The sequence below is a fragment of the Coregonus clupeaformis genome, chromosome 14 (genome assembly GCF_020615455.1).
Source record: "Coregonus clupeaformis isolate EN_2021a chromosome 14, ASM2061545v1, whole genome shotgun sequence".
NCBI lineage: Eukaryota > Metazoa > Chordata > Actinopteri > Salmoniformes > Salmonidae > Coregonus > Coregonus clupeaformis.
In genome coordinates, this window is record NC_059205.1 from 28,715,948 (window position 1) to 28,732,435 (window position 16,488).

The 16,488-nt window shown below is 41.0% G+C and overlaps 1 protein-coding gene across 1 annotated transcript in view; it reads left to right on the plus strand.

Moving 5' to 3' along the window:
* Nucleotides 1–1,941: 1,941 nt before the first annotated feature.
* Nucleotides 1,942–16,488, plus strand: part of pth1r (parathyroid hormone 1 receptor) — a 47,001-nt gene continuing 32,454 nt past the window's right edge. The window contains exons 1-4 of the mRNA XM_041896856.1: nucleotides 1,942–1,947; nucleotides 2,189–2,291; nucleotides 14,794–14,904; nucleotides 15,489–15,613. Of these exons, the coding sequence (XP_041752790.1) occupies nucleotides 1,942–1,947; nucleotides 2,189–2,291; nucleotides 14,794–14,904; nucleotides 15,489–15,613 (345 nt within the window). The remainder of the gene's footprint in view (nucleotides 1,948–2,188; nucleotides 2,292–14,793; nucleotides 14,905–15,488; nucleotides 15,614–16,488) is intronic.

The window sequence follows — 16,488 nt, forward strand, 5'->3', positions numbered from 1 at the left end:
CCACTCGTTTAAGTGTGCAGGATTTTCAACCGTGAGTTTTCAAACAGTTGGAAAGATGCCTGCTGGGAAGCAAGCATATAACATTTCTTGTCACAAATGCCGAAGATGTTACTTGTCAATAGAACAATATTTTTTGCCGATGCGTACTGATTCCAGCGCTCAGCGTCCAGCCAAAGGGACCTATTAAATCAAATTATTCATCACATACACAGTTTACAGCAGGTGTGAAAGGTGCAGCGAAGTGCTTCTACGCTAACTCCCGCAACAATGCAGTACATTGATCAATATCAACTGCCACGTTTTCATGCACAGTTTTTATGCGAGTAAATACATGTTTTACGACAGCTGTGATGGAAACAGGAAGTTTCGGTACAATTATATAAATGCTGACAGATCATTTGTTCGTTCGACATGGTGGGATCTTTTTGTGTCTGTAAAATTAATTATGCGAGAAATGGCAGTGGAAACGCATTTATGCGCAAATATTGATATAATAACCGTAATATCGAAGTAAACTTGGAGTAACGCAATATGGTGTGTGGTCCTCCCAGTACGACTCGGGAAACCATGCAGTTTAATAGGCTGCAGATGAAATAAGTTATGATGAACATTACAGGGTGGTGAAAGTGCACTGTGATCTTGATGCTCCTTCCAAACAATATTGAGGGTCTTATTCTGGTGAAATGATGATCAATGCATGACAGCGATTTGACAAATAAAAGTATTCTCGCTCTTACCCGCACTGTATCTGCGAGCTGTTAGCTAGAGCGCACGTGCCAAGACCAGAGTAGGCACATTTGCTATTTAATGTAACAGTTTTTGTGACAAAACTAACAGTAGAGTTGAAAATGCGATGGAAACGTATTGAACTAGATTTTTATTCAGTACATGAAAACGTATGCGAAAAATGTAATTTTGTGTGCACTATGTCATCATGCACTGATTTTTATTAGCAAAAAGTCCATTTGGTGTAAATACACCACTGGTGGGAAAATGTGCATATTTTCTTTATGCAGATTCTAGAGTATTCGCATGAAAATCTGTCGCCAATTGGATGGAAACCTAGCTATTTATAACAATAAAATAATAAAGTAAAAAATAACAAGTAATAGAAGAGGTAGTATGAAGTAATAATGGACTGTATTTAAAAAATAATGATGTACTTTGACTATATTTTTTTACAAATACAAAATGGGTATTGAATTGGTCACGCGGTAGAATAAATAGTATACAGTATAATTGAAAAGCCTTTGAGTGTGTGTGTGTGTGTGTATGTGTGTGAGTTCTGAGTGCATGTGTTTGTGTGTAAGTTTGTATGTAAGGGTTGGATGTATGGGTAGTCAGTGCAATAATCTCAAATGCAGATAGTCTCTAAGGTACAGGTCTGTGCAGGGACACAGCTTGGGTTAGAAAGGAAAACATTTCCTTGAATGGAAAACCACACCTGGGATATTATGTCTCTCTCTCCAGCACTGTGTTTGAAAGCTGAGCAAATGTTGCGAGGTGTAAGAGGAAAGCGTTTGGTCATAACTGATTAGTGCTTAATGATACACCAGCCACAGAGTGACTAAAATCACAGGCGTACCAGCTGGGACTATAAACAAAGAGCGAAACTGATACTGTTTAGACAAGAAACAGAAACCGCAAGGTCTTTTATAACCCCTTGACTTCATGGGCAGTTAAGACAGGAATAAAAATATGTAACCGACTTTACGTTTACCCAAACCACCGTGACTTACAGTTGGCCAAATGCCTCTTATTTGGTTCATCTTAATTGTACTGTGAAAGAAATTGCTTTTTTGTGTTTTAGCAAACCATTAGACTGGGACAATGAGAGTGATGGGGTTTTGATAATCGGATTGTATTGCATCTATGTACACATTCCACATGCTACAGTCTACCACCTACTGCTGTTGGCTAGGCTTGTTGTTTGTATACAGTATGAGGGTAGGGTGTGTGTGTCTGTATCTGTGTGTGTGTGTGGGGGGGGTGGCGGTGTCAACCTCGCATAAAATGATGCTGTCAACCTCGTATTAAAATGCTTATTGATATGGGAAATTAAATGTGGTTTCACAACAATGCATTCCTGCTCTGCTATCTGATGTTGTTACAAACTTTTCCATTGTGTTTATGGAAGAATGATTGCTCCTCAGTCCACTAACTCAGTGTCATTGTCCTTTTTATGCAGGTAGAGGCAGATGATGTGCTCACCAAAGAAGAACAGATCGGCCTGTTGTTCAAAGCTAAACGCAAGTGTGAGGTAGCCATCAGGAACAAACACAAGCCTGGTGGTGAGTTTTGAAATTGATTTTTAAATGTACTTTTTCTCAGATAAAAGTTCTGTAAACTGATGTACCAGCCTACCCTTTTTTTTATTGACATGAAAATGGTCCTGTCACATTGGTATTGGATAAATGACATATGTGGCTCCCTGCACAGTTAAGTTAATCTCTGTTGGTTCACTGCCTGCTCTGTTAACCAGGCACCAATGTAGTTATGTCACATTGACACCTGAGGGCATATCAGGAGTATAAGCATTATTTTGTCTACTATGTTGTCTTAGCAGGAAAATAACTCTGTTTGAACTGACATCACTATTACAGTGTTGACACACAGAGCAGAGGAAACAGTCGATTAAGAGGCTGAGATGTATAGATTATTGAGCGAGTCAGAACTTAAATACATCAGACATCGAAACAGAACAGGCTTTCTGTAGGAATAATGACTTGACTCTGACAGAACACAGGAAAATGTAAGCTGATTTTTAGAGCCTGTCACAAGATAATTCATTATCTTGTGGAGAAAATGGTTTCCTTTGTCACTATTTGAATCAAATTAGTCAAATTAGTGTGACTTCTGATGGCATTGATCCAATCCAAATTGTAGCTTTAATATGGAACATTCAGTCAGGACAATTACAGATAGTACCATGGCTGGACTATAGTTTTAAATTAAGAGTGGAACATTTATTATATTTTTTCCTGTATGGTTAGGGTGGTCGGGGGGATTTTTGAGAGAAGCTGATCCGGTCCATATTTGTTTACTTGTGGTTGTGTGAAGACCGTCACTTTCAGGCAGACCCCAGAATCCCTGTCTCTGTGGTCACTATATTTTTTTCAATTTGATTATTCTAAAGAGATTTTGGATTCCATATCCAGCCAGTCATATTATTTTCTCTTTAACCCTAGTTCATTGTGGTCTTCTTGTGTTCTTTCTGTGTTGGAAACAAACACATTCTTTCTCCTTATATGAAACACACCATTACAAATATTTATTGTAGAACTAAGAAATACAAAGGGTATTGTTGATGGATTCCCAGTAGTTATATTATCTCTCACAATATTCCCCAAATGTGCACAGATTCTGCAAATGTTCACAGCTTTCAGGCTTAACTTGAAATAGAACTTAAAAGAACACGTTTTAAGATCATCAATCATCTAAAGTCATCAAAATACTTCTTTGTACAAGATGGTTTCAGTATTTAAAAGTTAAAGGGTAAAGCATGCATGTGGTTCCTCAAAGTGTATTGATCAGAATGATTCCAGACACTAACACTAAGCAGAGCACTTGAAGCCACATTAGAGCTGTCTAAGATGAGTCTCCTTACCTCCTCTGACCACCATCAGCCCTAATGCAGCCTGACATGTCTTGCGTGTCACTGTCGTATGAGGTGTTACTATTTTGCCAGGGTATATTTCCCCCTTCAACAGCTTCCTTCTTCGTCATTTGGCAGAGTATTTGACATTTTAAATGAAATTTGTGTTGAGTCGGCCTAATATTTTATTACCATGGAGAATACACATCTTACCTCCAGTTTTCGTCAGTTTCTTTTTAAATTAGTCAATTTGTGAAATGAACAGAAATGCATATCACAAATTGAAATAATTGTATTTAATGTAGTGGTAAACTCCCAATTAATCCAAAGACCAGTTAAATGAATTAATGGATCTCTTGATGGTTGACTTTTGCTAAAACGTTCTATGCAATATATATTTTTATTACCTGGGAGAAATGAAATCTCACCTCCAGTTTGCGTCCGTTTATATTTAAATTAGTCAATTTGTAGGGCCTCCCGAGTGGCCCAGCAGTCTAAGGCACTGCATCGCAGTGCTAGAGGCGTCACTACAGACCCAGGTTCGATCCCGGGCTGTATCACAACCGGCCGTGATCAGGAGTCCCATAGGGCGGCGCACAATTGGACCAGTGTCGTCAGGGTTAGGGGAGGGTTTGGCCGAGGGGGCTTTACTTAGCTCATTGCGCTCTAGCGACTCCTTGTGGTGGGCCGGGCGCCTGCAGGCTGACCTCAGGCGTCAGGTGAACGATGTTTCCTCAGACACGTTGGTGCGGCTGGCTTCCGGGTTAAGCGGGCGAGTGTTAAGAAGCGCGGTTTGGCGGGTCATGTTTCGCCTCCCGAGGCCGTTGGGGAGTTGCAGTGATGAAATTGGGGAGAAAAAGAGGGTAAAACATTATAATAACAATAACAAAAATGTAATGAATATGTTCTCAGATACAATTCTTACTAGTGTGTGTATGTGTGTGTGTGTGTGTGCATCTATCAATTACACATACATGTTAATACATACACACAACAAGTAGGTCAAGCTGTATATTCACAATCTCCGTAGCGGATGTGAGTAAGACCTTAAAACAGGTCAACATTTGGATTACCAAATAAAATCAAATGTTATTTTTCACATACACGTGTTTAGCAGATGTTATAGCAGGTGTAGCGAAATGCTTGTGCTTCTAGCTCCGACAGTGCAGTAATATCTAACAAGTCATATCTAAAAATTTCACAACATATACCCAATACACACAAAACTAGTAAGGAATGGGATTTAAGAATATATACATATATGGACAAGCAATGACATAGCGGCATGGACTAAGATACAGTAGAATGTTATAGAATAGAATGCAGTATATACATATGAGATGAGTAGTCTAAGATGTGAACATTATTAAAGTGACTACTGTTCCATTTCTTAAAGTGGCCAGTGATTTCAATAGGCAGTAGCAGCCACTAATGTGCTAGTGGTGGCTATTTAACAGTCTGTTGGCCTTGAGATAGAAGCTGTTTTTCATTCTCTCGGTCCCAGCTTTGATGCACCTGTACTGACCTCGCCTTCTGGATGATAGCGGGGTGAACAGGCAGTGGCTACTCGGAACATATCCCAGTTTGCGTGATCAAAACAATCTTGAAGCGTGGATTCCGATTGGTCAGACCAGCGTTGAATAGTCCTTAGCACGGGTACTTCCTGTTTGAGTTTCTGCCTATAGGAAGGGAGAAGCAAAATGGAGTCATGGTCAGATTTGCCGAAAGGTGGGTGGGGGAGGGCCTTATAACCATCCCAGAAGTTCGAATAGCAATGGTCGAGGGTTTTGGCAGCGCGAGTGCAACAGTCGATATGTTGATAGAACTTCGGCAGCCTAGTCCTCAAATTTGCTTTGTTAAAATCCCCGGCAACAATAAATGCAGCCTCAGGAAATGTGGTTTCCAGTTTGCATAAGATCCAGTGAAGTTCTTTGAGGGCCGTCGTGGTATCGGCTTGAGGGGGGATATACACGGCCGTGACTATAACCGAAGAAAATTATCTTGGGAGATAATACGGTCGGCATTTGATTGTGAGATATTCTAGGTCGGGTGAACATAAGGACTCGAGTTCCTCTATGTTACTACAATTACACCATGAGTCATTAATCATGAAACACACACCTCCGCCCTTCTGCTTCCCGGAGAGATATTTATTCCTGTCTGTGCGATGAACTGAGAACCCATCTGGCTGGACCGATTCCGACAGAATATCCCAAGAGAGCCATGTTTCCGTGAAACAGAGTATGTTACAGGCCTTGATGTCTCTCTGGAAAGAAATCCTTGCCAGTAGTTCGTCGAGCTTGTTAACCAGAGACTGAACATTACTAGGATGTGTAGTCTGAGCATGCGCTGACCAACTGGCAAGTGTTTTCACTGACATTTTCAACCTGTCCCTGACTGAGTCTGTAATACCAACATGTTTCAAGCAGACCACCATAGTCCCTGTGCCCAAGAACCCTAAGGTAACCTGCCTAAATGACTACAGACCCGTAGCACTCACGTCTGTAGCCATGAAGTGCTTTGAAAGGCTGGTCAAGGCTCACATCAAGCCTATTACCCCAGAAACCCTAGACCCACTCCAATTTACATACCGCCCCAACAGATCCACAGATGATGCAATCTCTATTGCACTCCACACTGCCCTTTCCCACCTGGACAAAAGGAACACCCACGTGAGAATGCTATTCATTGACTACAGCTCAGCGTTCAACACCATAGTGCCCTCAAAGCTCATCACTAAATTAAGGACCCTGGGACTAAACACCTCCCTCTGCAACTGGATCCTGGACTTCCTGACGGGCTGCCCCCAGGTGGTAAGAGCAGGTAACAACACATCTGCCACGCTGATCCTCAACACGGGGGCCACTCAGGGGTGCGTGCTCAGTCCCCTCCTGTACTCCCTGTTCAGCCATGACTGCATGGCCAGGAACGACTCCAACACCATCATTAAGTTTGCAGACGACACAACGGTGGTAGGCCTGATCATCAACAACGATGAGACCTGGCCGTGTGGTGCCAGGATAACAACCTCTCCCTCAACGTGATCAAGACAAAGGTGATGATTGTGGACTACAGGAAAACAAGGACCGAGCACACCCTCTTTCTCATTGACGGGCTGTAATGGAGCAGGTTGAGATTTTCAAGTTCCTTGGTGTCCACATCACCAACAAACTATCATGGTCCAAACACACCAAGACAGTTGTGAAGAGGGCACGACAAAGCCTATTCCCCCTCAGGAGACTGAAAAGATTTGGCATGGGTCCTCAGATCCTCAAAAAGTTATACAGCTGCACCTTCGAGGTCATGCTGACTGGTTGCATCACTGCCTTGTATGGCAACTGCTCGGCCTCCGACCGCAAGGCACTACAGAGGGTAGTGCGTACGGCCCAGTACATCACTGGGGCCAAGCTTCCTGCCATCCAGGACCTCTATACCAGGCGGTGTCAGAGGAAGGCCCTAAAAATTGTCAAAGACTCCAGCCACCCTAGTCATAGACTGTTCTCTCTGCTACCACAAGGAAAGTGGTACTGGAGCGCCAAGTCTAGGTCCAAAAGGCTTCTTAACAGCTTCTATCCCCAAGCCATAAGACTCCTGAATAGCTAATCAAATGGCTACCCGGACTACTTGCATTGTCCCCATTCCCTCTTTTACGCTGCTGCTACTCTCTGTTTATTATCTATGCATAGTCACTTTAACAATATCTACATGTACAGCACCAGTTAAAAGTTTGGACACACCTACTCATTCAAGGGTTTTTCTTTATGTTTACTATTTTCTATAGCCACCCTTTGCCTTGATGACAGCTTTTCACACTCTTGGCATTCTCTCAACCAGATTCACCTGGAATGCTTTTCCAACAGTCTTGAAGGAGTTCACACAAATGCTTAGTACTTGTTGGCTGCTTTTTCTTCACTCTGCCATCTGACTCATCCCAAACCATTTCATTTGGGTTGAGGCCGGGGGATTGTGGAGTCCAGGTCATCTAATGCAGCACTCCATCACTCTCCTTCCTGGTAAAATAGCCCTTACACAGCCTGGAGGTGTGTTTGGTCATTGTCCTGTTAAAAAACAAACGATAGTCCCACTATCCCAAACCAGATGGGATGGCGTATCGCTGCAGAATGCTGTGGTAGCCATGCTGGTTAAGTGTGCCTTGAATTCTAAATAAATCACAGACAGTGTCACCAGCAAAGCACCCCCACACCATAACACCTCCTCCTCCATGCTTTACAGTGGGAAATGCACATGCAGAGATCATCCCTTCACCCACACCGCGTCACACAAAGACACGGCGGTTGGAACCAAACATTTCCCTTCTGAACAGTTGATTTTGAGATGTGTCTGTGACTTGAACTCTGTGAAGCGTTTATTTGGGCTGCAATTTCTGAGGCTGGTAACTCTAATGAACTTATCCTCTGCAGCAGAGGTAACTCTGGATCTTCCATTCCTGTGGCGGTCCTTATGAGAGCCAGTTTCATCATAGCGCTTGATGGTTTTTGCAACTGCGCTTGAAGAAACTTTCAAAGTTCTTGAAATGTTCCGTAATGACTGACCTTCATGTCTTAAAGTATTTGCTTATTTGAGCTGTTCTTGCCATAATATGGACTTGGTCTTTTACCAAATAAAATAGGGCAATTTTTTTACTGTTAGTACAGCATTCCCCGGAGCCCAGAAGGCGGTAACCCGGAAGAGGTCTCCTGGAGGAGACCTGTTTCTTTTCTTTTTCTTTATTGTTGTAAATAAACACCCTTGAAACTGAGGTATCACCCTTGTCTCCGTGGCTGATCTGTGTAAACGTCTTGATCAAACCCCCTGGTCTGCCACATAACATATTACCTCAATTACCTCGACTAACCGGTGCCCCCGCACATTGACTCTGTACCGGTACCCCTTGTATATAGCCTCGCTACTGTTATTTTTACTGTTCATTTACTGCTTTTATTTTTTACTTGTCTATTGTTTACTTAACACTTATTTTTGTTAAAACTGCATTGTTGGTTAAGGGCTTGTAAGTAAGCATTTCACTGTAAGGTCTACACCTATTGTATTCAGCGCATGTGACAAATACAATTTGATTTGATTTGGGGGAGAGGCATTGTGCAGGTGTTTCTTTATTTGTTTTTTGAAACCAGGTTTGCTGTTCACTTGCGCTATATAAGATGGAAGGGAGTTCCATGCACTCATGGCTCTGTATAGTACTGTACGTTTCCTTGAATTTGTTCTGGACCTGGGGACTGTGAAAAGACACCTGGTTGCATGTCTGGTGGTGTAAGTGTGTGTGTCAGTGCTGTGTGTAAATTGATTATGCAAACAGTTTGGAATGTCCAACACATTAATATTTCTTATAAAAATAAGAAGTGACGCAGTCAGTCTTTCCTCAACTTAGCCAAGAGAGACTGGCATGCATAGTATTAATGTTAGCCCTCTGATTACAATGAAGAGCAAGACGTGCCGCTCTGTTCAGGGCCAGCTGCAGCTTAACTAGGTCTTTCTTTGTCGCACTTGACCATATGACTGAACAATAATCAAGATAAGATAAAACTAGAGCCTGCAGGACTTGCCTTGTGGAGTGTGGTGTCAAAAAAGCAGAGCATCTCTTTATTACGGATAGACCTCTCCCCATCTTTACAACCATTGAATCTATATGTTTTAACCATGACAGTTTGCAATCTAAGGTAACACCAAGTAATTTAGTCTCCTCAACTTGTTCAACAGCCATACCATTCATTACCAGATTCAGGTCTAGAATTTAGGGCATTATTTTTACCAAATACAATGCTCTTAGTTTTAGAGATGTTCAGGACCAGTTTTTTGCTGGCCACCCATTCCAAAACAGACTGCAACTCTTTGTTAAGGGCTTCAGTGACTTCATTAGCTGTGGTTGCCGACGCGTATATGGTTGAATCATTAGCATACATGGACACACATGCTTTGTTTAATGCCAGTGGCAGGTCATTGGTAAAAATAGAAAACAGTAGAGGGCCTAGAGAGCTGCCCTGCAATACACCACACGTTACATGTTTGACATTAGAGAAGCTTCCATTAAAAGACAACCTCTGAATTCTATTAGATAGATTGCCATATCATGGATTCAGAGGTTGAAAAGCCATAACACATAAGTTTTCTCAACAACAGGTTATAGTCAATAATATTAAAGACTGCACTGAAATCTAACAGTACAGCTCCCACAATCTTCTTTTTTTTTGGGGGGAATGGATCAGCTTAATATTGCAGATAGATTGTATCTTCTATCAATGTAATTGTCTGCATCACTTCCAATCCCCCATGTCTTTTTTTATTTTTTATATATATATTCCCCTTTATTACTTCCCACAATCTTCTTATTATGAATGCATTTTAAACAATCATCAGTCATTTGTGTCAGTGCAGTACATGTTGAGTGCCCTTCTATATAAGCATGCTGAAATTGTTAATTTGTTTACAGAGAAATAGCATTGTATTTGGTAAAACACAATATTTTCCAACAGTTTGCTAAGAGCTGGCAGTAAGCTGATAGGTCTGCTGTTAGAACCAGTAAAGGCCGCTTTACCACTCTTGGGTAGTGGAATTACTTTGGCTTCCCTCCAGGCCTGAGGACAAAGATATTCCTCTAGGCTCAGATTAAATATATGACAGATAGGAGTGGCTATAGTCAGCTACCATCCTCAGTAGCTTTCCATCTAAGTTGTCAATGCCAGGAGGTTTGCCATTATTGATCGATAACAATAATTTCTCCACCTCTCCCACACTAACTTTACAAAATTCAAACTTGCAATGCTTTTCTTTCATTATTCGTTTTTTTATGCATGAATAGGATGGCTCACTGTTCATTGTTGGCATTTCCTGCCTAAGTTTGGCCACTTTGCCTATGAAATATTCATTAAAATAATTGGCAACATCAAATGGTTTTGTGATTAATAAGCCATCTGATTCGATGAAAGATGGAGTTGAATTAGTCTTTCTGCCCATAATTTCATTTAAAGTACTCAGAAGTTTTTTTTACATCATTCTTTATACACTACATGACCAAAAGTATGTGGACACCTGCTCGTCAAACATATCATTCAAAAATCATTGGCATTAATATGGAGTTGGTCCTCCCTTTGCTGCTATAACAGCCTCCACTCTTCTTGGAAGGCTTTCCACTAGATGTTGGGGGACTTGCTGCGGGGACTTGCTTCCATTCAGTCAGAAGAGCATTAGTGAGGTCAGGCACTGATGTTGGGCGATTAGGCCTGGCTCGCAGTCGGCATTCCAATTCATCCTAAAGGTGTTCGATGGGGTTGAGGTCAGGGCTCTGTACAGGCCAGTCAAGTTCTTCCACACCGATCTCGACAAACCATTTCTGTATGGACCTCACTTTGTGCACAGGGGCATTGTCATGCTGAAACAGGAAAGGGCCTTCCCCATATCGTTGCCACAAAGTTGGAACACAATCGCGTAGAATGTCATTGTATGCTGTAGCGTTAAGAGTTACCTTCACTGGAACTAAGGGGCCTAGCCCAAACCATGAAAACAGCCCCAGACCATTATTCCTCCTCCACCAAACTTTACAGTTGGCAATATGCATTAGGGCAGGTAGCGTTCTCCTGGCATCCGCCAAACACAGATTTGTCCGTCGGACTGCCAGATGGTGAAGCGTGATTCATCACTCCAGAGAACGCATTTCCATTGCTCCAGACTCCAATGGCGGCGAGCTTTACACCACTCCAGCCGACGCTTGGCATTGCGCATGGTGATCTTAGGCTTGTGTGCGGCTGCTCGGCCATGGTAACCCATTTCATGAAGCTCCAGATTAACCGTTCTTATGCTGACGTTGCTTCCAGAGGCAGTTTGGAACTCGTTAACGAGTGTTGCAACAGAGGACACTCGATTTTATACACCTGTCAGCAACGGGTGTGGCTGAAACAGCCAAATCCATTAATTTGAAGGAGTGTCCACATACTTTTGTATATATATTATGTCATTGATCTTGGCTTCATAATACAGTTTCTTCTTCTTTTTGTTGAGTTTAGTCACATAATTTCTTAATTTGCAGTAAGTCAGCCAGTCAGATGTGCAGCCAGACTTATTAGACACTCCTTTTGCCCCATCTCTTCCTCAATCCATGGAGTCTTAACAGTTCTAACAGTCAGTTTCTTAACAGGTGCATGTTTATCAATAATTGGAAGAAGCAATTTCATAAATTCATCAAGTGCAGCGTTTGGATGGTTCTTATTAATCACATCAGCCCAACAAATATTTTTAATATCATCCAAACAATCAACGTTGTTTCCACGTCATTTCAATGAAATGATGTTGAACCACGGTGGGTGCATCAGAGATGACTACTACTTAACCTGTATACCTGATGACGCTGTCAGAGAGTAGTAGACTCGACTTAGCCTTTATCTGGTGGCTGTATCCTGACCTCTTTTGAAAGGTTGCACACATCTTTCCAATCATAGCTCAGCTGAACCTGAAATTTGGGTATGCAAATTACCTACCTCAAAGAGAGAGGAAAGGCTCTGGTTTACTTTATGCCTGATAAAGCTTTCAAGACCTAATTTGGTGTGCTTGATTAATTAAGTTTTCTTTTTACTTTATAATTTGAGCGTTTTCATTTGAACTTCATTTCAACCTAATGTGCACATTGTTTATTGTTATTTTGTTTATGTAAGTTATTCAATCAAAAAGTTTTGATGCCTTTTAAAATGTCAGATATATGATTATGGTAGAATGTCAATATATTATATTAGGTGGCAAAGACTTTGACATCATTATGTTCTGTTCAGTATAGCCTATGTTGTAGTTAGTCTTATGATGACCCTGTAGAGATTATGGTGGAAACTGTTGCTGTTAACTGGCCATTATATGCAAAATTAGCAAATAGTAATGAACTGATCTTGCTATGAATAGTTATTATTTTTGTAATGTTGACAACATTGGCTAAGAAAAGTGTGCCCTTTATTTGGAATAGGCTACAGCTCAATTTGGTCTCCTCTATTGTGGAAAAACCTTGAAACCTGCATGCTGACTCAAACTCAAAGAATAACAACTGAATACATTTTTGAGGCGTTTGGCTTTTCTTCCAGATTTGTCTTGACCATGTCTTATGTGAGCACCCTTGGTGTTATGTGCCACTGTAAACTTGTGGTTAGCCAAACTATTATTAGAACTGTGGAGTGATGACTGTTTCAAATTGTTTGCACTGTGTGGTGGTAAAATTAGCAAATAGTAATGAACTGATCTTGCTATTCTAGCTATTTTGGAAGTGGTGGCCAGTAGGGTGGTGGGCCAACCTCAGCCCAAGGCCAGGGTCTTGCTTAGTGTTGCAGTGTTTCACTGTGAAGTCCCATCTATTTGTTATTATTTCTCAATTGCGCCTTAAATACACATGAGTTCTCCATTACTTCCCTGAGACAACGTTTTCATTGAGGGAGACACTGAGGTTTGCCTGGTTAGGTCAGTGGAGGGATGTGGGCTCAAGGCCCCAGACCTTGCAGTGTGTCAAAATAGCTCAGCATTCAAACCTGTGGTCTTGGTGTAAAATAACATCAGCAATCATCATAAAAGCTTGCATATATCAAAACTCTACTGCAATATGTTTTGACATCTGCAAGACCTGAATCAAATGACTGGAGGGAAAATAAAGTGTTATTAAAAACCTCAATTACATCACCAATACTAAAGTCCCCCACTCCCCCATAGTCACGTTTATATTTAAATCATGGTCATGGAATTTATAGGAAATTATATATGTGTGTGTTCTGTGTTTAATTTGAGCCTGCTGGTAGGTGGTCCGATGGCTTATAAAAGTACAGTGGAAAAAACTAAAACCTAAGACCGATTTCACTCTCAAAACACTCCCAGGACATGTGGTCATTGATTTTGAAAAACGTGAAGCATCATGCTACTCTCTCTACCCAGACATTTCTCTCAATCCAAAATCAGTTGAAAAAATACAAAGTCGACTCTCTAATTATGAGATCCGAATAACGGGCCATTTTGAAGGCACATAAAAATAATGTCGTCATAGCCTCTGATGTTTCTTTGTAACTTTGATTACATGAATGAGAAAATAATAGATTTTATAGCAAAGAGAACACAGTTTTAGTTTGATCCTTAACTAGTTATTAGTGGTGAGTGTGGGGAAGATGTTTTCAATAATATAAAATATAAGCGTTGCCAGAAATTGGCTTCTGCCAGGGATCTGTGGGGAGAGGGTACTACACTCACACTATCGGAGGGCTAGGGTTTCTGGACCATTTGGTATAGCTAACAATTAAGAATCATTTTGTTCTAAAATGGTACTGCTGCCCGTATGTATCAATGAACATGAGGTCCCTTGACATCTATCTATGGTTTGTTCTGTTCGCCAAAGCAACAATTCCTTGTGAGTTGAAGGCATTTTGCAAACTTGCTTAAAGTGTACAAACAGCAACTTTACCGCACAGTACGCACACCCAGGGGGTGAGGAAGAAAGATTTTACAAGAGGGTGGAAATAAGAGAGGTTAGCAGAACTGCTAACTGCTTGACTCTGCTCTTCCACTGTGGTAAACTAGACTCAGTCTTAAGTGGTGTACCATAGTATCTTTGTTTTTTCCCAAGGGATCCAGAACTCTGCACCATTGTCACTGTTGTTTTCTTGATTTTGCATGACATTTCCACAAATAAGATCCATATTGAAACCACTTTAACAGAACAGATGCGCATTTATGTTGAAGTGTGTGAGTGCTGCGGTGAGATCATAAACGTTCAATAAATAGCGCATTTAGGCCTATGCCACTCCTATGGATCATTAGAAACATGCCTGCATAGGCCTACTTAGTTATTTCATGACTGCAACATTGCAAGTCTCCTTTTCATGCAGAGGAAGCAATATAGACTAACAAACATGTCTTTCTTGTGAGGTGGACATAAACAGTGGAAGCAGATTCATGCCAAAACAAATTAAACTAAAAACATTGACATTTCCTACATACCCACCAATTAACAGGCTACTGGGGCCATCTTTCTCTACATGCTATTTATGATCATGACATTAGGTTCAAATTCATTTGTGTATCCTTTTCAGGGGACAACACAATCTAAAAACAGCTTGGTGCCTTGGAATATAACAAAGAAGCCTACAGAGATTTAAAGTTGGAGCCAAGGCAGTGAACAGTCAAACTCACTAGGCTTAAATGTCACCACTGCTTTGGCTCTATTCCTGCAGATGGTTACTGCTCGCCAGAATGGGATGGCATTGTTTGTTGGCCTGAGGGGTCTCCTGGAAAGCTGGTGTCCACTGCCTGTCCAGAGTACATCTACGACTTCAACCATAAAGGTAAGACTGGCCCTGGGTAGCCTGCAGTTCAACAGTTCTCTTGCACTGAGCTCATTTTCAATTTTACGTGAAATGTATGCACGCATGACTGTAAGTCGCTTTGGATAAAAGCGTCTCCAAAATGTCATATATTATAGGTCATGGTGCTCACATTAGTATAATAGTATAACAGCCTCTTGTATCTGCTTTAATCTGTAAGACAGCATTGGACATTGCTTTTGAATAAATGTCTATAGCTACATCGATGCAACAAGATTTGATATTTTAAAACTTGAGTACTTCATCTTACAAGGCTGTTACACTGGAAATAATAAGTTGAAATGTCCATGATTTCCGATGTGATAACATTCTACCAAACATCTAACTTACTATTCACTTTGTTTCCTAGAAAATGGCAACAGCATGTAATTTTTTTTTATAAATGTGCATGTTTTGCTTTTCACATTGCTGATTTATTCTAGGAAATTGTCACGTACAGTATATCTTAGTATCCTAGTATACAACAGCAATATGCACTTACAGGTGAAAAGAAACGACATGTGCATTGTGTCATTCTGTTGTATTCTATGTGTTGTATTCTACAGGACTAGCCTATCGCCGCTGTGACAACAATGGGACGTGGGAGCTGACCACTACCAACAACAAGACATGGGCCAACTACAGCGAATGTGCAAAATTCCTCTCACACTATAACCAAAATAATGAGAAGGTGACAGTCATGTCCATCCTAGCATGCATTTCTTTTTTTTCATTAGACAATGGCAACTTTGTCAGAGACGTGACACAATAGCAGTGGACAGGGACAATGGCCATTGTGTGTCATTTCTGAAAAAAGTGTGACATTTCAGTCTATTTCAATCTATTCTATTGTTTTAGATGGCATTAGCATACACAATCAATGTGGAGGTATTGGAATGTGTATGATATTGGACGTGTGATTTGATTGGTCAGAAACTAGGCCCTTTTTACTGCTGTAGGCTATGCCGCTTTTCATTTCTGTCACACATCAGATGGAGCTGTAGGGGGCTTTGTGTGTAAGTATACTGCAGGGGCTAGCTAGCTAACGCTCTCTGAGAGCTCAATCATTCTCTAACCTCACATGTCTGTAACTTATTGAGCCTCTACAGTGTTCATTGTCTGTCTGCCATCCCCATTGTTGGACATGTTTACGTTCTGCTTTTTCTGATGCCTCTACTCATTTGCAGGAAACCTAACAATAACAAAATATAATTAGAAGATCAACATAAAAACTCAGTTTACCATTTAGATGAAGAGTGTCGCCAAATGGAACAAAAGACGTGTCCCCTCAGAAATGTGAGGCAGACATGCCCATTCTTTACTATTGACTTATTTCCCCCTTGGAGATTATGTGAACAATGCTTGGAATGATTATACTTGTGTTTGGACCAAATAATCTTTTGATAGATTAAGTGAAGCGTTACCTCCGTTGAACCCCTTCTTACAATCTGATATGATTCCTGTATTGATATGTTAGGCTTCTTCCTCTGACTTAAATGGATTGGAGCTGAATTGGATATCAGAATAAAGGCTATATGACCGGCACATCTCTCCAAAAATGAGTGC